The sequence below is a fragment of the Trichosurus vulpecula genome, chromosome 2, assembly GCF_011100635.1.
Source record: "Trichosurus vulpecula isolate mTriVul1 chromosome 2, mTriVul1.pri, whole genome shotgun sequence".
In the NCBI taxonomy this organism is placed as follows: Eukaryota; Metazoa; Chordata; class Mammalia; order Diprotodontia; family Phalangeridae; genus Trichosurus; species Trichosurus vulpecula.
In genome coordinates, this window is record NC_050574.1 from 334,389,014 (window position 1) to 334,416,260 (window position 27,247).

Genomic DNA, 27,247 nt, shown 5'->3' on the forward strand with positions numbered 1-27,247 from the left:
AAAAAAAAAAAGAAATATACTTTATAGTCATCATAGAAAAGTTGATTTAAAAAAACAGTCAATGTTGGAGGAGCTATGGGAAGCTAAGCATACTGATAATATAATTAGAGGAGTTATGAATTTCCATTCACATGGGAAAACAATTAACAAATATGTGAGAACAGTCAATACGCTGTTCAGACCCTTTCATGCAGCAAAACTACTATGGGGTTGAGATCTTAGGGAGGTCAGAAATCCAAAATAGAACAAAATAATCAAAGCGGCACTCTTCATGGTAGCAAAAAAAGGAAAAGTATTTGAGTAATTTGGAGCATATGAATATAATGGGATATTATTACCGTATAAAAGCAATGAAAATGAGGAATTATTTTAAAAAATACTTAGCATTTAGTAAGCGCATTACAAACATTATTTCATTTGATATTCACAACAACCCTGTGAAGGAAGTGCTACTATTATCTCGACTTTATGAATGAATAAATTGAGGCAAATAGTAGTTAGGTGGCTTGTTGTTAAGAGCTTGGGGGGTGGATTTGAACTCAGGTCATTTCAGCTCCAGATGGAGTGCTCTATCCACAGTGCACCTAGGTGTTCAAGAAAAACATGGGAAGACTATTATCAACTACTGTAGAATGAAGCAAGCAGAAGCCAGAGTTTCTGGAGAAAAGTAGTGGGTAGGGATAGCAATGTAAAAATGAAAAAAAATGGAGAAAGGAAAGAAGAAAGCATCGATGAAACATTTAAAAAACCACAGAAGTAAGTTCAGATGGGGAGAGAGATAAGCAAGGCAGTTCTGTCATAATAGTGCTAAATGTAATATGCCTTTAAAAAAAACAGCTAAACTGTATGTAATAAAAGTTCCCAGTTTCATATATAATTTTTTCTGCCTCTTTCTATGTCAACCTATTAATATTGAATTGCTATTTGTGAAGTTCCTAACAAATAAGAAAAGTAATTTTTTAAAGATAAACTAAAAATATGACTGGGGCAGCTAGGTGCCTCAGTGGATAGAGTGCAGGCCCTGGAGTCAAGAGGACCAGATTCAGAACCAGTCTTAGACACTAACTGGGTGACCCTGGGCAAGACATTTAACTCTATTTGACTTAAGTTTCCTTATCTATAAAATGAGCTGAAGGAAATGGCAAGTCACTCTAATATCTTTGGCAAGAAAACCCCAAATAGAGTGTTGGACCTGACTGAAACGATGGAACAACAACAACAACAAAAAAATATGACCAGGCTTTTAAATAAATGTTTCCTTCTCTAGAACAGATAGCTTTCTAGATAAAGTTGAGTCACTAGGTGGTGAAGTGGATGAAGTGGTGCACTTGGAGTCAGGAAGACTCATCTTCCTGAGTTCATGTCTGGACTCAGACACATTGTAGCCATGTGATCAAGTCACTGAACCCATTTGCCACAGTTTTTTCATCTTTAAAATGAGTTAGAGAAGGAAATGGAAAACCACTCCAGTATCTTTGCCAAGAAAACCCTAAATGGGGTCGCAAACAGTTGGATGTGACTGAAAAATGACAGAAGCAGATAAAGTTAACTCTTGGCTACTTGCAACAAAGGAAAGGAACAGATGCTAGATCATCTAAAATTTCTTTCTGAAGGCAGCATGGTATAATGAATAGGGCACTGGATTTGAACATAGGAAGAGTTGGGTTCAAACTTATAAAGACTTTTGAGCCATATGATCCTGGGCAAGTCATTTGACTTATATTCAAGTTCCACATTCAAGGGAGTACAATTTTAATCTTAGAGTAAATCTGTATTAATATTTCAAAGATCATATGCTCAAAGTATATATGATTCCAGTTACATGGGAATCAGGCTACTTACATTTCAAAATAACCTTCAGAGGTGCTTGGTAAATAATAATACCCACCTGCACATCCTGAATATCCCCTCTCATCAAGATGATGCTCAGGTGTTCACTAGTTTGGATGGAGTCCAACATATTTTTATGTTCAGTACTTTTTCTCAAGGTGGTTTTCTGGTTTTCTACTGGTGTACAGGGTGGTGAATTGTCATCTTTAAAAATGGTCCTTGCAGCTTTGGAAAGAGCTTGAGCTGTCTCCTCAGATGAATCTATGAGATGAATCTTTCTCAAGCTGTGTTTATTTTGGGAGTCCTGGAAGTTTTCCTTGATGGACTGGATGATGGTCTCTGCACACTCTTTTAAGGGGAAGCCAAACACCCCAGAGCTGAGGGCTGGGATAGCTATTGAAGTGTGGCCATTGAGTTCAGCCAGATAAAGACACTCAGTGATAGCATTTTTTAGTAGCTGCACACATCTGTGAGCATGTTTTTGTGTCCACCTGGGGCCAACAGCATGAATCACTTGCTTATATGGGAGCTGTCCAGCGGCTGAGACAACAGCCCAGCCAGGAGGGATCTTACCCTGTTTCTGGACTATCTGGTCACAGTCCCTCTGTAGCTCTGGGCCTGCTGCTTTAGAGAGTGCAGCTGCCAGGCCTCCAGCGTGCTGTAGGTCCTGATTTGCAGCATTAACCACCACATCTGCTGAGAACTGGGTTAAATCACCTTTCTGAACTGTTATTAAGATGCCAGATTCTAAGGTTATCTTGTAGTAGATTTTCTGCCCAACAGTGATGGCCCCACTGCTCTCATCTACATCTTCTTGTAGCCAAATTAAACAATTATATCTCTGTTTGGCTTCCCTTGTACAATAATCTTCTTTGTCTTTGAATAAGGATTTGGCCCCTGGTTTATCACTGCTAAAATTTTTCACATGTATTGAACCTAGTGCTTCTTTAACCATGGCCACTCCTTTTATTACTTCTCTTTTTGGACCACTCAGTGAAATGCCTCTTTGGTTGGCTAGAGTTTTGTAATCAACCTTCACATGGTTTTTCTTTAGGTTTTTCCAGATTTGCTTTTTTTCCTCCTTCATATACTGGATAACTACTAGGGAGTTCACAGTGACCAACTCCTGTATTTTTGTGTTTTTTTCTATAAATTCATAAAGTTCCCTGTAGCTTTCATATACTGGACTAACATAACCAGCAATGATTATCTGAATGCCAGTGTCTGAATTCTGCTGTTCTATTATTACAGTTGTGGAGGAGTAATTGTATTTTTTATTTAATTCATCAGTGAGTTTTTTCCACCGAAAATCCTTAACAATCCCACTGTCTATAACACTGATGCACTTAAAGTCCAAGACTTTTTTCATATGTTCTTCAGCTTCCGAAAGAATTTGGGGAGAGGCACCAACCAGCCCAATTGCTTCACCCTCCAACTCATAAGCAGCCAGAATTTTCTGCCCTCCAAAAAGAGAGTCAGAGAATGTCTCACAGTTTACTTGCTGCAGAAACTGAATGATCTGAGGAGGAGCATGGAGGGGTTTCTGAGCCAAGCTCTGCAGTTTCTCCAGAATTTCACTCTTTGCTTTGTACACATCTATGGGCAATCCACTCAGGCAAATGCTCTTTGTGAGGGCACTGTAAGTGACTTCCAGCTCTGGGTATTCCTTGTGGAGAGTCTCTTCTAACCCGTTCTTGCACAAAATAGAAAACCTTCCAGGACACATGGTCAAGTACACACTTATACTTTGTTTTTCCCTTTCTATTTTTTGGATGAACTTTTCTATCAGAGTCCTCATCTGTCGTTCAGTTCTTTGCACATCCTCCAGTCTCCCTGCAATGATCACTGTCTCCTGAAGCTTATCAAACTCAGTCAAAATGCTTTTATTTCCTATGCTCTCTCTAATGGCTTCCCACATCCCTGGGGCTACATTATACTTCCTAACCTGGTATTCAGACATGAGGCAAGAGAATCTCAGGGAAACATCCTCACTCCATGTCTTGATTATGTTGCTCTTTGTTCTCCTTTGGCTGACTAAGGTGGCTGAAGGACTGAGTATAATTTCTGTCTCTTTACCATTGGGTATAGGCCATGTTAGCTCACAGTGACAGCTCTCCATGGTGCTAGATATCTCTCCAATTACTTGATCATCTTTCTGTAAGAGCTTCAATAGATAAGGTTCCACTGGTATTGTTAAGGGCTCTGGCAGCTTCGTTGGTCGTTGTGCCTTTCCATATAAAGCAGTACCCAAACTATGGTAGTATGAGACTATTGAAATGGAATTGTTGTTGAAGAGAAGATTCTTTGTCAATATTGCTTTGACCACTAAAAGAAAAAGAAAGAAATATAAATCTTTTGCAGTTCATAAAAACTTAATTAAACTGTGTTACATCTAAATTTAGGCAGAATTTGCCTTTGTAGGAAGAAAACTAACATTCATTGAAATTGTGAAATAATTGCCATTATTCTAAAATAGTGCTGTCATTGAAGAGACATACTAATGCAATACAGGTATTCCCCTGAAAGAATGAGCTATACTCCACTTATTGTAAAGTGGAATGAATGCCAGTTACTAAAAAACCTTTGTTGAGCCAGCAGAGGCTCTTGGAACTTCTTGAGTTGAATCCAGAAGCATTCACTATTGCACATTAGCAAGCATTTATTAATTAATTTATTATTATATTATATTTATTATATTATTATTTAATTAATGATGTTTATTAATTAGAGGGGAAATATAAGCACATGAGCTACCACACAGGCAATACAGAGGCATAGATCTTTCTGTGTTTTGAAAGGTGGTGGTATTACCAAAAGTGAATTTATAATTTCACGAAATTCGTAAAAGTTAAGAATCCTGCTGAGATACAGTTGTGCTGCATGTGTAGCTTCAGCTAAATCTCACAATGCCTTATTAATGTGATTCTGAACTTGCTAAGACACTACTAAATCAGGCACCAGAGCCAACAATTAAATTAAGAGTGCAGACCTTTGTGTAACTGTACATGTTATATGCTTGGCACAGTACCATGGGTGTTTAGTATATTTTGGGGGTTGATTTGACTGATTTTTGCAGAGGGATTTGGAAGCTATATCAAAGTATAGTTATGATACTGGCCTCCTTGCTGTTCTACCAAGAAGACACTCCACTTTTTAGCTCTGGACATTTTCTTCGACTGTTTGCCATGCTCTCCTTATTCTTCTGTGCCTACTGGCATCCATGGCTTTCTCCAAGTCTTAACTAAAATTCTATCCTCTACAGGAAGTGTTTCCCAATCCCTTTTAATTCTTGTGCTTCCCTCCACTGGTTATTTCTTATTTATCCTGTATATAGCTTATTTGTACATTTTTGTGCTTGTTGTCTTCTCAGTTAGATCGTGAATTCCTAAAGAGCAGGGAATGTCTTTTGCTTTTTTCTTTTTTGTATCCTCAGTATTTAGTTCATGTCACATAGTAGGCGCTTATATCAATAATGCAAGATTTGTGACCTGGAAGATGACCAGGAATATGGCTGTATGGTTCAGAATTACAAAGTATGAAAAACTCTCTAAGTAGAAGGCAGAGAAAGTATAACATTCATTTAAGCACCAGAGAAGCAAATCCCAGAACCAGTAATTCCAATTCTCACATAGCAGTAATTGTATTGAATAACCAGTAAACCCACATCAATGTAGCAACAAGGAGATTAAATCGCAGTATTACACCAAAGAACCAAATCATCCTGTAACCTTCCCCCGCTGCTAGGGTCTTCCCATAAACAATCATTCATGAATCCTAATTGTTTGCTGGCCTATGTCCTCTCCCCTCCCTGCTGAGTCCTCTGGTCTGCAGCGGTCTGGTTTCCACTCTCCCTTCAGCACTCTCTTCTGCAGCTCTGCAGACTCAGAGTTCTTACTCCTTCTCCTTGGGCTGAATTCTGAAGGCTGGCTTCTCTTCTGACTTCTGAATTCTCCGTTCTCAATAGCTACCTTCTGGGTGTATGTTCTTTTTAGGGTCCAAGGACTTCATGCCCAGTAGGCAAAAGATTGTGGGAAAGATCTTTAATCACTGATTGGCATCACAAAGATATGGGCCTGCCTCTCTTAACTGGCCCCACCTGAAGCCTATTGAATGAGTGGTAAAGATCTTCCATCACCTTATCACCACAGTGTTTAATAAATACTGATGGACTGAGTGAATATTGACATAGGAGCAGAAAACCTTTCTTAATGGAAAATGTTGAAGTTTTTCTGCTGCCACACACTTTACTTCCTGGCCAGTCACTGATTGTCCTTAGAAACACAAAAAGAAGCCCCCAGGTGGTAATCATTTAGGACTCTTCTCTCCTCTTCATTTCCTATCATTCAGAAACCTTATGCCACTCTCTCTTCTTTTATCCCTGTCGCACATGTTAAAGCAGACTTATTCTTCTCCAAGGCTAACCTCTCCACTTATTCAAGTGATCTCATTTCATTCCATCTCCTCTGTCAGATTGCCTTCTCTCTCATCTCCTTTCTTTTACTTACTTTCATTCTCACCCTGTCTACTGGCTTGCTCCTTACTGACTACAAACATGGCTTCTTCTCCTCCATTCTGAAAAAGTCCTCCCCTCACTTGATCCTTCCTTGCTATTGTCCCATATCTCTTTTGCCTTTTGTAGCAAAATTCCACAAAAAAGCTATCTATAATAGATACCTCCACTTTCTCTCCTCCCTCTCTCTTCTTAATGTCTTACATTTCAGCTTCTGACCTTATCATCCTGATGAAGTTAAAGAAAATGATGAGGTCAGGAAACCATAGATTTTTGGGGGTGCTCGAGACCCCAAACACCAACATGCCGGGTCCTGCCAAATGAATTCAACTCAAGCCTTCTCAGCCAAGGAAAAAGACAAAGTTTATTAAGAATTCACCACATTGGGTTGTCTTAAGAAATTTTATCATTTGTGACACTTGTTTTCACAAGGGGGCCAGATTCAGTCTACTGAGCTAGATTGAATCTGAGTGCCTTCATGGAGGCAAGATGGAGCTCATATACAGAAAGATTGTGGAAAGGATTGAGGGGTGGTCAAATAGTCTGTGGTGACTAGAGGAGGGGTTTAAGGAGGGTCTTGAGGAGGAGTCTAAGGAGGATCTTGATGGGAGTGGGGTGACTAGAAGTCAACACTCCAGGAAACCACAGAATGGGGTTTTGATGGGATTAGGGGTGGGAAGCAGCTGGACAATAGAGGGCTAGGTGAGGTAGAGATCTGGGCCTAGATAATGGAAGGCTTATGGCCTCAGACAAAGGCCAGATCAAGTGGGAAGATTCGAGGAGAATTCAAGGGGGTTCCCAGAGACTGTACTCCATCAGGTTCAAGGGGGGTTCCCAGAGACTATACCCCATCAATCCCACCAAAATGACTTCCCAAAGTTACTAATGATCTCTTAGTTGCCAAATCCATTGACCTTTTCTCTATTCTCATTGTCCTTGACCTCTCTGCAAACTTTGACCCTGTTAACCACTCTATTCTCCTTGATAGTTTCTTCTCTCTAGGTTTTTGGGACACCATTTCACCCCAGTTTTCATCCTTTCTATCTGACCACTCCTTCCCCATCTCCTTTGCTAGATCCTTTTCCAGATCACACCCTCTAACATGGCTCTGTCCTGGCCTCTCTTCTTATCTCCCTCCACACTACTTCATTTGGTCATCTCATAAGCTCTATATGCTGATGATTCTCAGAATTGCCTCCTATCTCACAGCTCCAACTGCCTTTCAGACATCTCAAACTGAATGTCCAGTAATCATATTAAACTCAATCATATGACCAAGACTGACCTCTTTATCCTTTCCCCTAAACCATACCCCCCTGCTACCTTCCCACGCTGTAGAGGGCAATACCATCTTCCCTGTCCCTCAGGCTCAAAACCTAGGAGTCTTCCTGGAGTCCTCACTATCTCACCCAACCAAATCCAATCTGTTGCCAAGATCTGTTGTTTTTACCTTTGTAGTATCTCTTGAATATCATCCCTTCTCTCCTCTGACACTGCCATCTCTCTGGGGAACGCCTTCATCACCTCATATGTGAACTAGTCAATAGCCTGCTGGTGGGCCTGCCTGCCTGACTCAAGTCTCTCCCCACTCCAACCCATCCTCCATTCAGGCTCTAAAGTGATTTTCCTAAAGTGTGGGTCTGATCATGTCATTCTTCCCACCACACTCAGTAACCTCCAGTGGCTCCCTATTGCCTTCAGGAATAAACACAAAATCCTCTATTTGGCATTCAAAGCCTTTCATGACCTAGCCCCCTCCCATTTTTCCAGTCTTCTTACACCTTATTATCCACCAGGTACTGGACACTTCATAAATAAGACATGCCATTTCTTAGCTCTTGGCCCTTTCTCTGCCTGTCCTCCATGACTAGACTGCTCCCCCTCCTCGTTCCAACCCACCAACCTCCCTGGCTTCCTTTGAGTCCCAATTAAAAGCCCTTCTTTTACCCCAGCTTCTGGGATAAGAACAATTTGACAAAAACTGCTGGGGAAAATGAAAAATATTATGGCAGAAACTGGGCATAAAGCAACATCTGACACCATATATCAAAACAAAGTCCAACTGGGTACACAATTTAGATATAAAGGCTAATATTATAAAAAAATAGGGGAGCAAGGAATAGTTTATCTGTCAGATTTATAGAGAATGAAGGAATTTCTGACCAAACAAGAAATAGAGAACATTATGAAATGCAAAATGGATCATTTTGATTACATTAAATTGCAGTTTTTTGCCCCAAGTCAATGCAACCAAGATTAGGGGGGAAGCAGAAAGCTGAGAAAGAATTCTTACAACTAGTGTCTAAAATATATAGAGAACTGAGTCAAATTTACAAGAATACAAGTCATTCCCCAATTGATAAGTCGTCAAAGGATATGAAAAGGCATTTTTCAGAGGAAGAAATTAAAGCTATCTATAGTGATATGAAAAAATGCTCTAAATCACTATTGATTAGAGAGATGCAAATCAAAACAACTCTAAAGTTACACATCACACCTATCAAATTGGCTAACATGACAAAACAGGAAAATGATAAATGTTAAAGAAGATGTGGGAAAGTTGGAACACTAATTCATTGTTGATGGAGCTGTGAGCTGATCCAGTCATTCCGGAGAGCAATTTGGAACTATGCCCAAGGGGCTTTAAAAATGTGCATACCCTTTGGCCCAGCAATACTACTTCTAGGGCTGTATCCCAAAGAGATCATTAAAATGGGAAAAGGATCCACATGTGTAAAAATATTTATATCAACTCTCTTTGTGGTGGTCAAGAACTGGAAATTGAGAGAATGCCCATCAATTGGGGAATGGCTGAACAAGTTGTGGAATATGAATGTAATGGAATACTATTGTGCTATAAGAAATGATGAGCAGGCAGACTTCAGAAAAACCTGGAAAGACTTATATGAACTGATGCTGATTGAAGTGAGCAGAACCAGGAGAACATTGTACACAGTAACAGTTACACTGTGAGATGACTGACTTTGATAGACTTACCCCTTCTCAGCAATGCAAGGACCTAAAACAATTCCAAAAGTCTCATGATGGAAAATGCCATCCACTTCTAGAGAAAGAAATATGGAGTCTGAATGCAGAGCAAAGCAGACTAGTTTCTTTTGTTTTGTTTTGTTTTGTTTCAGTATGACTAATGTGAAAATATGTTTAATAGGAATGTATATGTAGAGCCTATATCAAATTTCAAGCTGTGTTAGGGAGAGAGGTGGAAGGGAAGGGAAGAAAATTTGAAACTTATGAAAGTGAATGTTCAAAACCAATACTAAATAAATTAACTAATAATAAAAAAAATGAAAAAAATCCCTTCTTTTGCAGGAAGCCTTCCCCATCCCATCTTAATTCTACTGCTTTCCTTCTATGTAACTTGTTATTTATCCTGTATATAGATTGCCTTGTATATACATACTTACATGTTGTCTTCCCATTTTTGTTATGAGATCTTTGAGTGCAGGGACTATCTTTTGCCTCTTTTTGTAGCCCCAGTGCTTAACACAGTGCCAGGTACATAGTAGGTGCTTATTAAATGCTTATTGATTGATTGACTGACTTTGCATAACCTTTTAGGATTTCCATGAATTTGGAGCATTTTCCTATGCTCAAAATACCCCCAAGTGAACAAGTAAGATCCTTTACTTTTTTGAAGAGGGACTAGATCCTGGAAAACTTCACAAGGCAACAAATGTAACATAAAGGGTATGGCTTATGTACCATATACTGGGACTAGAAAAGAGAACATTTCCTGAAGGTTCACTAGGAAACTTAGATCACACTATATAGAGAGATTCCCACATTACAAGTAGAAAATGAAGGTAGAAGGGAGAAAGTGGTACAGATACTCTCTAAGGTGCCATCCAACTCAAGGATCCTAGAATTATTTAAGCATATACATGTGTGATACCTGAAGCAGCCAGCTATTGCTAGAAAAACCCTGCCCCCAGTCCCTAACTACAAACCCCAGTCTGCATAAGAGAAAAACAGACTGAGTTCCTGCCATTTGGCGAGTGTCCTGGGCCCCTAAGACTTTTCCAAGGAATGTAAGCTAATGTAACCAGAATGGCCTTTGTTTTCTTTGAATGACTCAGCTTACCTCATTGAGCCTCTGGACACTGTGGCTTGCTCTTCCGGGGCAGGAGGCCCGGGGAGCATGCCGGGAAGCAGACAACTTCCTGTGTGATGAGTCATGGGGCTGGCTGAGGGGAGGTGTTAACGGCTATGCTAGGGGGAGGGGCCAAGTCAAGAACCAATCGGCCCTGGTCGTTCGGGCGGTGCTTGATGATGTCAAAAACTCTATAAGAGGGGAGAGGACAGCTTGAAGATCCTCTCTTCCTTTTCCGGTTGGAGCCAGCGACAGTTACAACGACAGTTACAGAGGCAGTTACGACAGTTACGTCAGTTACAGCCACAGCCAGAGCTGAAGCAGGAGCTGCCAGTAGCAGAGCTAACCTACGGGAGAAAGCTGAACAAAGACTTCAGGCCATTACAGCGACAGTTACAGCGACAGTTGGAGCCAGAGGCAGTTACAGAGGCAGTTACGACAGTTACGTCAGTTACAGCCACAGCCACAGACACAGCTGAAGCAGGAGCTGCCAGTAGCAGAGCTGACCTACGGGAGAAAGCTGAACAAAGACTTCAGGCCAGTGGGTAATCTTATTACCATAGAGGGGGAAACATGATTTTGCTTTACGCAATCATGCTTCTCTGTAGCCTCCTGGTTACTCTTTCAAGGCGTACTTATTGGGCCTGGAAGCTTTTGATCAATATGTCAAAATGGGGTTGCTGGTTCATGGGTTGGTTACTGTGGAGCCTAAATAAATGTTTTGATTCTTCTGCCTTCTACTTTGAGAGTTTCTTATATCCGGCGGTTCCGAACCTTTCAGACATGTTTATGATCCTCTTTGAGATTATAAACTCTGCCCTCCTGTTACAGCTAATTACCAGGAAAAGCCTAATGCCTAACGATCTTCCTTTGTCTAACTGAGTGGGCTCAGAGATGTCTCTATCTAATGTCAACAGACTGAGCTGGAGCATCCCTTGGTCTGTCCATGGCCATTAAGGATGAAAGCCTCGGCCCTAGACATTATCTTGAATTATATGACTTCCGCTTTATCTTGAGCCTTCCTTGTTGTGGTAGTTATGGCAAGATGGACACAGGGATCCTGGGTTGTAATTCAGTTGACACTTTGTCAGCTATCTGATATGTTGTATCTACAATCTATTAAGGAGTTTCCTTTTATCGTGGTCATAAAAGGTACAGGCATGCCGAGTCTGCAAAATGACATTTCAAGAGATAATTAACCCCTGTACCCTGTATTCTCTATATAAACTACCCTTTCACTTCAAAATGTGGCCATTGATTTGGGAAGACCCCAATGGCCGCCGGCTAAATGAATTCTCCACTTAAAACTTATATTCTGTGGCGTGTCTCACTTGCTTCTGGTATAACACATGTGACACTAGGAAAGAACATTTAATTAGGGGCCAGGACACCTGGGTTGTGGTCCTAGGGCCGGCAATGGACAAGTGTGACACTGGACAGGTAAATACTGCTCTTGCTGTTCTTTATTTGATCTGTCAAAGGAGGCCATTATCTTTCACTAAGGTTCCTCATGGTGCTAAAATAACAGGTTTATACCTCCTTTGTTGTTATTTAGTCATTTTCAGTCATGTCCAAGTCTTCATGCCCCCTTCCTGGGTTTTCTTGGCAAAGACACTAGAGCAGTTTGCCATTTTCTTCTCCAGCTTATTTTGCACATGAGGAAATTGAGGCAAATAGGGGAAGTGACTTGCCAGGGTCACACAGCTACTAAGTGTCTGAGACCAGATTTGCACCCAGGCAGGTCTTCCAGACTCTAGGCCTGGTCCTCTGTGCACTATGGTGCCACCTAGCTGCCCCTGAAGTATAGCTAATAAAAAACTCTATTGAGTCTTTTATAATGAAAATATAGGGACAGAGATTGAACTGGTGATTTCCTTGGAATAGGGAATTCTTAGTTGAAGAAATTCCCTTTCCCAATGCAGGTTGGCACCTTCTCTGCAAGTTATAAACTTAGAGGGTCATCTGGTGCATTGAGAGGTTAAGTGACTTGCCCAGGATCAAACAGCCAGTATGCATCACAAACTAGACTTAAAGTACTTGGAAGCACTTAAAAGAAAGGAAATAAGATGATCCAAGTTGTCACTGAAGCTAATTTTCTCAACCATTTCCCCTCTCTCCAGAATTGGTTGGGTGAGATGGAAATAAAAAGGTGACCTATGGAAAGTGCAGCAGTATGACCAGCATGAGTATACGGAAAGGGAATCCAAGTCCTTTCTCCTTGTGGAAGCATACTGCACTGTCAACATTAAAAAACACTGAAGAATAATATTATCAGTGTTCTGGTCTGAAGTTCTCGGTCTAACTTGAATCAAAGACCTTATTCTAGCCTAAAGTCCTTCTATTCACTTGTATCAAAGACTTCATCAATTGTCCTTAAATTTAAAAAAAAATCTAGTTCAGGAAGGAATTTCTATTACTTTAAATTAACCTATTAGGAAGAGAGTTTGTCTTTTCTTATGGTGACTAAGAGGAGGAATGTAATTTGATTAATCCAACTGAGAGAGGTTATCTACATGTTCATCTTTGACTAAACTGAAAGTCCAGGATTATCTGGCATTATGCAGGATTTAAACAGGTAAGAGGAGGCAGGTAGGTGGCACAGTGGATGGGTGCTGGGCCTGGACTATGGAAAGTCTGAATTGAAATCCAGCCTCTGACTCTAATGGTATAAATTTGGGCAAGTCCCTTTACCCCATTACCTCAAAAATATATACATACATTTGTATGCCCAGTCATCACCAAACACAAACATTACCATATAATACACATTACTTAAGCTGTTTGGCTCAGTTTCCTCCATAATAATTGTTCCTACCTCCCAGGGCTTTGAGGAGGAATGAGATACTATTTCTAGCTTAGTGCCTAGCACATAGTAAGTGTTGTATAAGTGCCAGCTGCTACTATTATTACTACTACTATTATTATCTGAACCACTTTCCAAATATTAAGAATTCCTTCTTTCTGGGGGCTCTGAGCTGTTAGGATTTTATTAATACATTTTATCTTATAACTCCTTAACCTAACAGAGAAAGTAGTCTATGTGAACCTCAGGGCCATCTTGCCCTCAGGTGAAATTGAACCCGATTGGTATAGCTTGGGAATGGGTGCTCAATGCCCAAGGGAGTATGGGTGGTAACCAAAGGGAAATTATTCACCTAAGCTGGCCCAGCTTGGAGAGAAAGGAACTACCCTCTTTCCTTCAGGGAGAGGAAGTTAAAGAATGAATGCTCAACTAACTTCACTCCACAGGGACACCTGTGGATTGATGTTTTGATTAAAGTAAGTAAGAGAGGTTCAGTTTATTCACCTTTGACATGACTGAAAGTGGAATGAAGAGGAAGTGACTGATTGTACTGTGGTATCTCTTTTGCATTAATATTATTACTGTTCTTTTTAAATAAACAAAGAGACCCAAATTTTAACTGCATGCCTATTTTTTACTTTACCAAGTGATTTTTGCTTTTGTTTTACAATTCCTATAAAAGGCAGGAAGAAATTGTTTGGGTCCAAGAGAATTTCAATCAACAGGGGGAACTTTGCCCATCAATATGTCTTTGCAAATAGAAAGGCTTGGATATTAAAAATCATCTGACAGACAGAAAGGGGGGCGGAGCCAAGATGGTGGCTGGAAAGCAGGGACTTGCGTGAGCTCCCCACCACGTCCCTCCAAAAACGTATAAAAAATGGCTCTGAACAAATTGTAAAACTGCAGAACCCACAAAATAGCAGAGGGAAGCAGGGATCCAGCCCAGGACAGCCTGGATGGTCGCTGGATGAGGTCTATCGCACACAGAGCAGAAGGGAGTGGAGCCCAGCCTGGGCAGCAGGACCAACCAGATCAGGAGCCAGGCAGAACAGGCCCTAGTGCCCTGAATCAGTGAGCTGTGCCAGTTACCAGACTTCTCAACCCACAAACACCAAAGACAACAGAGAAAGTTAGTGGGAAAAGCTGCGAGGGAAAGAGTGAAAAGAGTTTGCAGTTCTGCCACTGCCCTGGGGGCAGTGGGGGAGAAGTGCAGCTACAGAACTAGAGCTGCAGTTGCTTCTGGCCTCAGGCCCACCTGGTAGGAGGAATTAAGTGGTGGATCAGAGCAGGCGTGCACAGACTGCTTATGATTTTTGTCAGGTCCTGGTTGGTGGTTCTTGAGGAAGGAGGAGTGCTGGTGTGGCAGAGCTGGCTGTATAGAAATAGCTCTGAAATCAAAGGCACATCCCCTCAAATTTGGAGCAAAGTACTCTTTACTCTACAAGTAGTCATACTCTGCTGAAAAACTCAAGAGTCAAGTAAGTTGGCTAGGAACATGACCAGGCAGCAAAAACGCACTCAGATTCACTCTCAGACTTTGGAATCTTTCTTTGGTGACAAAGACCAAAACATACAGCCAGAAGAAGACAACAAAGCCAAAGAGCCTACATCAAAAGCCTCCAAGAAAAACATGAACTGGTCTTAGGCCATGGAAGAGCTCAAAAAGGATGTGGAAAATCAAGTTAGAGAAGTAGAGGAAAGATTGGGAAGAGAAATGAGAAGGATGAGATAAAACCATGAAAAACAAGTCAAAGAATTGCTAAAGGAGATCCCAAAAATACTGAAAAAAATATTGAAGAAAATAACACCTTAAAAAATAGACTAACTCAAATGGCAAAAGAGCTCCAAAAAGCTAATGAGGAGAAGAATGCCTTGAAAGGCAGAATTAGCCAAATGGAAAAGGAGGTCCAAAAGACCACTGAAGAAAATACTACCTTAAAAATTAGATTGGAGCAAGTGGAATCTAGTGACTTTATGAGAAATCAAGATATTATAAAACAGAACCAAAGGAATGAAAAAATGGAAGACAATGTGAAATATCTCATTGGAAAAACCACTGACCTGGAAAATAGTTCCAGGAGAGATAATTTTAAAATTATTGGACTACCTGAAAGCCATGATAAAAAAAAGAGTGTAGATATCATCTTGCAAGAAATTATCAAGGAGAACTGCCCTGATATTCTAGAGCCCGAGGGTAAAATAGAAATTGAAAGAATCCACCAATCGCCTCCTCAAAAAGATCCCAAAAAGAAAACTCCTAGGAATATGGTCACCAAATTCCAGAGCTCCCAGATCAAGGAGAAAATACTGCAAGCAGCCAGAAAGAAACAATTTGAATATTGTGGAAACACAATCAGGATAACACAAGATCTAGCAGCTTCTACATTAAGGGATCGAAGGGCTTGGAACATGATATTCCGGAGGTCAATGGAGCTAGGATTAAAACCAAGAATCACTTACCCAGCAAAACTCAGTATCATGCTCCAAGGCAAAATATGGATTTTCAACAAAACAGAGGACTTTCAAGCTTTCTCAGTGAAAAGACCAGAGTTGAATAGAAAATTTGACTTTCAAACACAAGAATCAAGAGAAGCATGAAAAGGTAAACAAGAAAGAGAAATCTTAAGGAACTTACTAAAGTTGAACTGTTTTGTTTACATTCCTACATGGAAAGATGATGTGTATGATTCATGAGACCTCAGTATTAGAGTAGCTGAAAGGAATATGCACATATATATATATATGTGTGTGTGTGTGTGTGTGTGTGTGTGTGTGTGTGTATGTATACATGTAAGTGTATTGTGTGGGTGTATGTACATATGTGTATATATATATGTATATATATATATATATATATATAGACAGAGGGCACAGGGTGAGTTGAAGATGAAGGGATGATATCTAAAAACAAATCAAATTAAGGGATAAGAGAGAAATATATTGAGAGAGGGAGAAAGGGAGAGACAGAATGGGGTAAATTATCTTGCATAAACGTGGCAAGAAAAAGCAGTTCTGTAGGAAGGGAAGAGGGGGCAGGTGAGGAAGAATGAGTAAATCTTGCTCTCACTGGATTTGACCTGAGGAGGGAATACCATACACACTCAATTGGGTATCTTACCCCACAGGAAAGAAGGAGGAAGAAGAAAAAAAAGAAGGGACGATAGAAGAGAGGGCAGATGGGGGAGGAGGTAATCAAAACCAAACACTTTCAAAAAGGGACAGGGTCAAAGGAGCAAATTCAATAAAGGGGGATAGGTTAGAAAGGAGCAAAACATAGTCAATCTTTCACAACATGAGTATTGTTGTGGCCTATGTTGTATTGCTTGCCTTCTTAGGGAGGGTAGGTGGGGAGGGAAGAGGGGAGAGAATTTGGAACTCAAAGTTTTAAAAACAGATATTCAAAAACAAAAATAAAAAAAAGTTTTTGCATGCAACTAGGAAATAAGATACACAGGCAATGGGGCATAGAAATTAATCTGGCCCTACAAGAGAAGAAGGGAAAGGGGAATGGGAGGGAAGTGGGATGACAGAAGGGAGGGCTGACTGGGGAATGGGGCAACCAGAATAAACACCATCTGGGAGTGGGCAGGAGGGTAGAAATGGGGAGAAAATTCGTAATTCAAACTCTTGTGAAAATCAATGCTTAAAACTAAATATATTAAATAAATTTAATTTAAAAAATAAAATAAAATCACAGAAAAAAACCATCTGACAGATTTTTTAAAATCTTAAAACACAGAATATAGAGATTTTTCTTCCATGCCCTTTAAGTTCTTGACGTATATGAGTGGGGATCTTTGAAAGAGGGAGGTTTAGTGGATATAACATTGGTCTTGGAGTCAGGAGACTTGGGTTCAAATTCCACTGTGTGGGTTTTAACAAGTTCTATTACCATAGGCAAGTCAGTTTACATTGCAGAACCTTAGTTTCTTGTTCTGTAAAAATGATAATACTTTGAACTACCTACAGAGTTATTATGCGAAAAGCACTTCGGGAACAGTCATGTGCTTCCCAAATCTAACTTCCTTTTAGGGGACAGTTAGCTCATATGTTATCTCAATGTCAGGAGCACAAAGGGAATTATTAGGGAAGAACTGAAATGCACATTACCCCACCTTCTCTAGAGCCCACACCCAACATCCTTCTCTCCAAACATATCGCTGTCTTCCTGCTGTGTGCTGACACTAGGCAGATGGAAGCCCACCATAATAAGTGGTTTATTCACTCCCTGTCTTAGCAAAGAGATTACATATTTAGTAGGGGAAAGACAGAGACGACTTCAGAGTCAGGAAGACTGGGTCCAGATGTGTGACCTTAGGCAAGTCACTAAACCAGTGATTGCTAAGGAAACCCCCTAAGACTTATAAGTGGCAGAAGAGTTGTCAATATACATTGGGAGGAAATTTTTTCTGCAGAAGTTCCTTATGCCAATGAGATCACAGGTCCAGATCCTCCCCTCACCCAAAAAAAGTATCAGCAAAAGCCCAGGAGAAAAGAATCAGAGTGGAAAACAGAAATAAGTTATCTGTGGCTCTATAGAGACAGTACTTCAAGACATCCAGAGAAGTCTTGCCATATATTGCAAGTGGAAAGCTTAGGTTTCCTGATGGCTCCCCATAAAATCCTTTTTCATCAAGCCTCCTCCTCCTCACTTTAGATAGCCTAACCCTAAGCACAGCACCTGAGCTGACTCCATTGCGTAGTGGATCAAATGCAAGATTTGATCCTCTGATATTTGCTACTAGTGTGACCATGGGCAAGTCATTCAGTCTTTCTTCATATCAGTTGTCTCCTCTGTGAAATGGGCATAATGATACCACTAAGCATACCTCAGTGTATGCTTAGGGCTAGCCTTAGAGTCAGAACTGAATTCTTTGCCTTTGAACACACACTAACTACACGGCTATGGGCAAATTAAACTCTATGAACCTGTTTCCTCATCTGCAAACTTCTTGTGCTACCTATCTCAAAAGGTTTCTGTGAGGCTCAGATAATGTACATAAAGTCCTTTGCACACTTTAGAGCATTATATAAGTTTCAATGTTGTTACCAAGTGGATGCCAATACACTGCGGGAAAAAAGCAGGATTAAGTTAATAGATATCATTACCTTGGCATTCAGAAAATTCAATCAGAGCTGAATCATCTTTTGGGAAACACTGGACTTTGGTTATTTGTCCCCTTCCATTATGGAGGTTCTCAAAGAAAAGAGTGATGTAACTTTCATTAACATCAGAGGGCAGGTTTTCCACCAGAATGGTTCTTGTCTCTTCCAGAGGTGCTACACAAATCTTTTTCTCTTGGACTATTCGGTTTTGAGAACAATGATCCACAAATGTCTTTGTATCTGTGAAGAAAAACAAAGAGATGATTAATGTATTGTTGAACCTTTCGTCGGGGAAGAAAACTAATTTAAAATGTGCTTCCTGCAGAGTGGCCAAAGTGAAGATCCCTAGGTGAGAATTCACACTCATAAAAGAACAGGTAGGCTATAATCACAGGTTTGGAAGGTGCACACATCTATGCTGGTGTTGTACGTGGAAGCTCCTACTGGTTAAGCAGAGTGGAATTCTTCTGACAGATCATCCACTGACCCTCTGCCAGTTACTATCCAGGTCAACCATTACCATTTATTGAATAGTAACTGACAGCTGCAATTCCAGTCAACAAAATAAAAAACTAATCGTTATGTTGATCTGTGCTGGGTGCTGGAGGCATTTGATGATAGATAGGACATAGGTATGATTTCAAGGCACTTACAATCTAACAGGAGGAAACCATACTACTATATGAATATAAATAGACAACTATATACTGCAGAATTAACTACACAATGACAAAGTGGGATAAGTGATATGAGAAGTGGTAAGAGGAAGAGAAGCTTTTTAGCTGAGTAAGTCAGGCAAAGCTTCATGGTGAAAGGAGCCCCTGAGCTGGGTCTTAGGAAAAGGGAGTGATTTAAAAAAACAGAACTGGAAGGAAAGTATCCATGCCAAGATGAGGATGACCAGAGTATAGATACTGAGTGAGTTAGAAATAGGTGGGATGAGGACAGAGATAGCGCATGATCTGCTTTGGCCAGAAAATGTAGTATGCAAAGTGAATTGATCAGCTAAAACTGTAAAGATAAATTCTAAAAATGGAGTTCAAAGTGGGACACAAACAGGAAAATTTTGTTTTGTTGTTGTTCATTTATTTCAGTCATATTTCCCTCTATGTAACCCCATTTGATTTTCTTTTGAGGGGTGGGGGGGAAGACACTGGACTGATTTGACATTTCCTTCTCCAGCTTATTTTTTTCACAGATGAAGAAACTGAGGAAACATGTGGGGCCCAGGGTCACACAGTAAATAAGTGTCTGAAGCTAGAGTTGAGCTCAGGAAGATGTCTCCCTGATTCCAGACACTGCACCACTGCACCACCTAGCTGCCCCTACCTATCTATACTAGAACCCTCCAATTTAGGGAGATCTCTAATTTACATTTGATTTTTCTGCCTTGATCTAGTTTCACAATACCTCTATATGCTTCTAAAAGTGGTTTTTTTCACCTTCATTGCACTTTACACTTATATTGTGCTAAAGTAAGTAGAATGTTAGACCTGGATTCAAGATCTGTGTTCAAATACGTCCTTAGACACTAGCTGTTTGACCCTGCTCAACTTACTTAAGTCTCTTTGAAAACCATACTTTCTTCATGGGAATAAGTGGGAATAAAAATAACTGCAGAATTTCCTTCACAGTCTGAGGTTCAAATAAGCTAATGTAAATAAAGTGCTTTTCAGATCTTCAGATGTTAGATAAATATGAGCTACTCTCATTCCATACATACAGATAGAGCTCATGATGAAAAACCCCCATCTCCTATGAAAACACACCAGAACTTTGGAGTCAGAACAATGTACCTTTCTACCATGTTGTTGATGAAGTGACATTTCTTAAGATAGTATATTTAGAGTTGGAACAGACCTTAGAAGCCATCAAGTCCAACCCCCACATTTTGCACATGAAGAAACTAAGTCTCAAAGACATAAAGTGATGTTCGCAAGATCACAAAGCTAGAATCTGAAATAGGATTTGAACTCAGGTCCTCTTGAGTCCAAATCACATTCTGTCCACTATTCCTACCTAGTTCCCCAAGTCTTCAAAGTTTTCTCTTATTGAGAGAGAGAAAGAGTGCTGGAGATGGCCAGAAAGGGCATTTCAGGGATGGCCAACTTCTTTACTAATCAGAATTTCAAAGTATGACACAAAGACTATTTGCAGATGAATATATTCTAATTTTTGCTCAGTCTTACCAATTTGTTTCAGAAAGGTAAACACAGCAGTTTCTGCTTCTGGTATGACTTCTACTTCAAAATCTCCTTTGGTCTTTGACAGACCGGTAATCTTTTCCACCAGTAAAACTAGGAGATACTCGTTCTTCAGATCTGGGAGATTTTTAAATGCAACCAGAGAAGGAACATTTTCAGATCCTTTGGACATGTCCTCTGTCTCATCCAGTCTTCTGTCCAGTGGGAGCTTTGTGTCCTGGTCTTCTGATACATCTAGTTTTAAGGACACAAAAACATCTGTAATGGGAATCACAAACATTCTTGCCAGATTCAGAGGTTATAATGCATGCTTCTCTTTATGTCACCTTTTAATATTTTGAGTAAATCAGTTGAAAACAGATGTTCTCTGGAACCAAAAAGAGCAATGAGCTTGCCCAGAAAATCCAACAATCCCTCAGACAAATGTTTACTTTAGGTTAAAATTTCAATTTCCAACCAATGGACTTTTCCATTGTGCCCACTAAGGGGAGAAAATGTAATAAAAAACCAGAGTAGCAGCTGGACTCTATCCATGGGCCATGGTTAATTGCTAAAAAGGAACACAATAAGAACGACAATGAGATCTTCTCAGGGAAAGAAAGAGAAAGATAGTGGGGAGGAAGGATGGCTTAATGTGAAATAATGAACTAGGAAACTGGATTGAAATGAACACATTCAGATTTGTTTGCTGCTTCTTACACTTCTTGCCTTGTGATCCTAAGTCATTCATGTACAAGACCACTGAAAATGAGGTAAAGGAATGCTGACATTTAATGAGAAAAAAACAATTTACTTGCTGTGTGTACATCAGACTACTTCAGGATGAGCCGTTACCTTGTTCCTGGGCTCCATCTTTGATCTTGGATTCCTAAAGACCAAACAAAAACAAGAATTAAGGAGAATTCCTTTACACTGAGACATGTCTGGGATCAGCCTAGAGTACCTGCATGAAATAAATATACTCAAGTATGAAGTCATCTATGAGCAATCAATTTGTAATGTGAGTAAGACATAAATCGTACTGTACCTATTCACTGGTCAGTTTACACCTTAAAGAACTGTGTTCACTTTTGAAGGCCATATTTGAAGAGAGAGTTGGAAAAACTGATGACAATTCTTTGGAAAGTTATCAGAAGGGAAGGGAAGGAAACAGAGTCTACTAGCCTGAGTGAAGGAAACAGGAGTAGAGACTAGCTGGAGGAATACAGGAGAGGTGTGGGCAGGACATGGTCCCTCATACTCTAGGTGAGGCTTCCTGCCAAGATGACTCATTGAAGTAGAGTTAGACTACCTAGTTCCCACTTTACTGTACTTCAACAAAACCCTGAAGTTCTCAAGAGACTGAATAATGATTAAAAAAAGATCCAATAAAAGATATATTAAATGACTTCTTCCTCACCCATATGAGGTCACCCAATATCCAAAGGCAATAAGAAAAGTGACCTCCAGCAAAGCCTCTGTTGGCCCGAGGCATGCATAGCCTGCAAAGTTTTGATACCAAAGGCAGCAACCGTAAGGGGATCTCCAAGAAAGCCCTGGAGTGACCTGATCTGAGGTGCCAGAAATGGCCCTAAATATCCAATGCTCTGAATCTCAAAGATTCAGGGAGGGGTTGAGGAGAGGGTCAGCCTCCAGGAAATGGTATAAAAGATATAAAAACCCAGGTGACCTAGAGGAAGACCAAGCAGAATAGGCCATATCACCCAAAAGCCCAAAAGCAAGGTGGAGCTGGCATTAAGTTCTAATTCAGGAATTAGAGCTGACAAGATGAGTAAATCAAATATGAAATTTGACCAGCATAAAAATTATGGCAAATCTAAATATTTTTTCCTAAAAGAAGGAGAGAGTAACTTTAGAACAACCACCAGCAGAGACTGAAATGAAAAAATGAATTTTCAACAAAGACTAACTACATAAACACCTAACAGAAATGAAGAAGGAAATAATGAAGAAATGAAGCAGGAGATAAAGCAATATTTTCTATTTTGTTTGTTCAGGTTTTTTTTTTTTTGGCAGGGCAATTGGGGTTAAGTGACTTGCCCAAGGTCACACAGCTAGTATATGTGTCAAGTGTCTGAGGCCATTTTTGAACTCAGGTCCTCCTGACTCCAGGGCCGGTACTCTACTCACTGCACCACCTAGCTGCCCCAAAACAATGTTTTTGAAAGCTCTGAAAAAACAAATGGGAAGAGAAAGTAGTAAGTCTTCTCTAAATAACAGTTGGTGGCACAGTGCATAGAGGGCTGCACCTGGAATTGGAAAGCCTAAGTTCAGATCTGATCTCAGACATTTTCTAGCTGGGGGAGTCACTTTACTTCTGTTTGCCTCAGTTTTCTCATGTGTGAAATTGGGAAAATAATAGTCCCTACCTCCCAGGGTTGTTGTAAGGATTAAATGAGATAATTATTGTAAAGATTTTTAGCACAGTGCCTGACATATCGTAAGTGCTAAATAAATATTAGCTATTATTATTATTATTGTGAGAGATGGGTAAAAGTCAGGGAAAGTTAGGTTTCCACAGAAGAGTTAATTGAGCTCTACAAAAAAATTTATTAAGTGTCAGCTTGAACAAAGGAGTGAAGATTAACCAGGATGACGGTCCCCAGCCAATGTGGATAAAATTTGCGGTTTTGCAGAAACCACAGATTAAGGATGCTATCCAGGATGTTAGGACAACTGGTCTAAACTGGCCAGGTAATGGTCAGGTTTGAAGAGAAAACTGGGTCAAGTGCTTAATTGAATATTACCTTACATAACCACAGGGAGGAATTTTCTACCATTTTTGAACATAGGACATATGTTGAGGGGAAGGAGTTGCATGTTGGGGGCGTGTAGGGAAAATTGTAACCCAGAAGGGAGTGGACTGATCCGTTCTCTGAAGGGAGGTACTGAGCTGATGGTGCATCAATCTATGTCTGTCTAACAGAATAAAGTTGGTCTCACTCCTGTACTCCCCACTCCCCTTCCTAAAGAAGGGTGAAGTCTGCTCCTGGCCAGGAACATTTACCAATTCCTTTGATTCCTCAATAATAATAAAATGCCCTTGATACCTGAATTTCAATGTCAAGTGTATTTCTAACATTATGCAACCTAGAATAGATGAAACAGAAGGCAATATTGACATGGGACAGTTAGATTAGAACAAAACCAAAATATTGAAAAAAATAGAAAAGTTATGCCCAACATAAAAAGAAAATGGAACTAAAAACAGGTCAAGGAGAAATAATTTAAGAATCTTTGGACTTCCCAAATGATAATAAAAATAAAATGTCTGGACATCATTTTCCAAGAAAATTCATTTATCTGAGAACTGCCCAAATCTATAGAACCAGAAGTCTAAACAAAGAGAGAAAAAATCCACCCATAATTTCCTTGAAGAAAACTGAAAAGGAAAAGTCCCAGGAATATTAAAGTCAAAAATTCAAAGAGGTTAAGTGACTTGCCAGCTAACAAGTGTTAGGCTAGATTTGAACTCAGTTCTTACTGACTATGCTGGCACGTCTTTCTTTACTCAGCTATCTTGATTGTCATGGGAATTTGTTTTGCTTGTTTATGAATTTTTTTACAAGGGGCTTGTTTTCCTTTTTTAATGGGGAAGAGAAGGGAGAGAAAAATAAATGCTTGTTACTTGAAAAATAGAAATATCATTTTAAATATTGAACTGAACTGAATTCAACTGAATACCCCATTGGCAGTTCTCCATATATGTTCTGGGTTTGGAAATTATAATATTCATTGCTTTCTTCCTTCCTCTGAATATATTTATCTCACTTGGAGCTCCTTGAGCTCAACAAATATTTATTAGGCACCTATTTTGTGTAAGGTATCTAGGTACTCGGCATATGAAGAAAATGTTCCCATCAACAAACATATTCTACTGGAAGGATAAAAGAGGAATAAGTAAATATAAAATGAATACTAAATAATACAAGGTGATTTTAAGAGGTAAGGACAACTAATACCTGGCGGGAGGAGGGTGGAAATCAGCAAAAGTCTTGTCTATGAGGTGGCACCTGAGCTATGCCTTGAAAGAAGACAGGGATTCTAGGAGGCTGAGAAGGACCAAGGAATGTGCTGGTCTTACTTTTTTATTCTCTCTATAACATTGTTCTAGCTTCTTAACCCCTATAAGCACTTGATTTTTTTTTCAACATGGCCAAGAATTCACACTTCTCTCTTTCCTATCTTTCCACTGCTTCCACGTAGTGAACCCCAGTCCAAATGCCTGAAAAAATACCCAGCTTCCTTTTTTTTATCATGTGTAAGATATATTTACTTCTGTTGGGATTTCTTCTTCATTGCCTTCATCCACATCCTTTGCTGTAGGCAATCTGACAGTGAGCTTCAACTTTTCTTCTCCTGGTAATTCTAACTCATGGTTCTCTCTCTCCAGGACTCGTTGTCTTGCTGAAAAATATGGGTGAAACCAAGATTAAGATGCGGTAATCTTTAAAAAGTAAAACTGTTGTACTGGTTTCAAACCCTATTTTTATTGATATATTTTGCTTTGCTATCAGCTATATTTCCAAATGTCATTAGAGCTCTCTTATTCAGTGAAGCACGTCTTGTAACAATGATTGAAAAATAAAAAGGGGGAAAAAGCAGTTTGACAAAATCAATGAACACTGTCTCATGGTATCTGCAATATTTTATATCCATTGTCCTCTGTAAAGAAAGGAAGGGAGTGCGTTTTCTCTATTCTTCTCAAAATTAAACTTGGTCATTATTATAAAGGCAGGAACATTCTAAAATGTCCATACTTTTCAAGTTAGTTAGGCATATATTCCAATAGTAATAATGATTGTAACTAACATATACGTAGCACTTACCGTATGCCAGACACTATGCTAAGCACTTTACAATTATTGTCTCATTTGATCCTCCTAACAACCCTAGGACTTAGGTGCTATTATCACCCCCATTTTACACATGAGGAAACAGAGGCAAACAGAGATGGAGTGACTGGCCAAGGTCACACAGTTAACAAGCATCTGAGTCTGAGTTTAAACTCAGGTCTTCCTGACCCCAGAACAGCACATCAAGCATGTCACTGATACAAAAGAAAGTCTCCATATACACCAAAATATTTAGAGTGGCACCTTATGTGGCAGTAAAGAACTGAAAATAAAGTAGATGCCCATTGGGGAATAAGTAAACAAATTGTGGCATATGAATTAATGGAATATTACTATGCTACAAGAAATGACAAATGTGAAGAATACAGAGAAGCATGGGAAGACATGAACTGAGGTAAAGTGAAGAAAGCAGAGCCAAGAAAAAAATAGATATACAATGACTATGACAATATAAAGTGGAAAGAACAACCACCACAAAACCTGAAATGAATGTAACAAACAGAAGGAATCAGGTGAGCAGAAGAGATGTGAAAGTTATGTGTCGAATTTATGATATTCTTCAGAAGAAAGAGCAGCTCTACATAATTGAGTTTCAAAGTTTCTTGTTGGGCCCAAAGAAGTGATATGAGAAGACAACCCTCATCCATTTCTTTAGAAAGGAAGTCAAGTTAAAATAACATCAAGGTTCTATTAGGTACCCCCAAGGTGGGCAAAGCTGACAAAAAGAGAAAATAACAAATGTTGGAGGTGATGTGTGAAAACAGGCATATTGACTGACTCTTGGTGGTACTGGGAATTGGTTCAGTCATTCTGGGAAGGAATAAGACTTTATGTCTGCAAAGTCACTGAACTGTGCATATCCTTGGACCCAGCAATACAATTAAGCCTATACCACAAAGATATCAAGAAAAAGAAGAAAAGGGCCCTTATGTACAAAAGGTATTTATAGCAGCTCTTTTTTGTGACAAAGAATTGGAAACTATGGGGAAGAACATCAACTGGGGGAAAGGTGGAACAAATACATATATACATATACATATATATATATATGCACACACACCCACACACACATACATATGTATATCTATGTGTGTATGTGTATGTATACATGTATGTATGCACATATGTATGTGCATATATACGTATACATATACATATATATGTAATAGCTTAATATTGTGCTCTCAGAAATGATGAAAGGTAACTAAGTGAGACTTTCAGGGAGCAGAGCCAAGATGATGGAGTAGAGGAAGCAGCTAAGTTCTCCCAACATTTTCCTCCAGACAACTTTAATAACACCTCAAAACAAATTTGAGAGTAGTCAAGCCAATAATAGGTTGTGGTGAGATATTTCCCCAGCACAGGACAACATAGGAGGTGAGAAGATGAGATCTATGACACTGAGGTGGGGGCTGGCCTAAATTCCACTTTGGGAGCTCTCCAGGTGGATACAGTCAGGGGATCAGGACACTTTCAGGAAGATTCTGTATACAGAAATGTTAGTTTTAATGTTTGTTAGTAGCATAATTTTTTAATTAAAAATAGTTGCTGAATGAATCTACTATAAATGTATGCTACTTAATAGCAATTAGGCCCTCAGAGCTGCAGGCCCAATAGTTTCTCCCCTCTCTTATTAGCTTCCCAACGTGCTTCTCATAAGGGCTATGTCCAACCTTCTGCCTTCTGGAACTAACCCTCAGCTCTATCTTGATTCCTACTGCCTTCATAATCTTCATCATTCTTCAACTCCACCTCAAAGCTTCCATTAATTCTCCCACTCTCTCCTCCTTTTACCTTTGATGTCACATTGAAAACTGGACATCC

At 39.7% G+C, this 27,247-nt stretch overlaps 1 protein-coding gene across 1 annotated transcript in view; it reads right to left on the reverse strand.

Moving 5' to 3' along the window:
• The window catches only part of LOC118837662 (protein mono-ADP-ribosyltransferase PARP14-like), an 86,964-nt gene that overhangs the window by 51,104 nt on the left and 8,613 nt on the right, over positions 1-27,247 (reverse strand). Inside the window, exons 2-6 of the mRNA XM_036744671.1 lie at positions 24,844-24,974; positions 21,402-21,435; positions 20,553-20,801; positions 18,367-18,603; positions 1,889-4,155 (exon numbers count right to left, since the gene is read on the reverse strand). Of these exons, the coding sequence (XP_036600566.1) occupies positions 1,889-4,155; positions 18,367-18,603; positions 20,553-20,801; positions 21,402-21,435; positions 24,844-24,974 (2,918 nt within the window). The remainder of the gene's footprint in view (positions 1-1,888; positions 4,156-18,366; positions 18,604-20,552; positions 20,802-21,401; positions 21,436-24,843; positions 24,975-27,247) is intronic.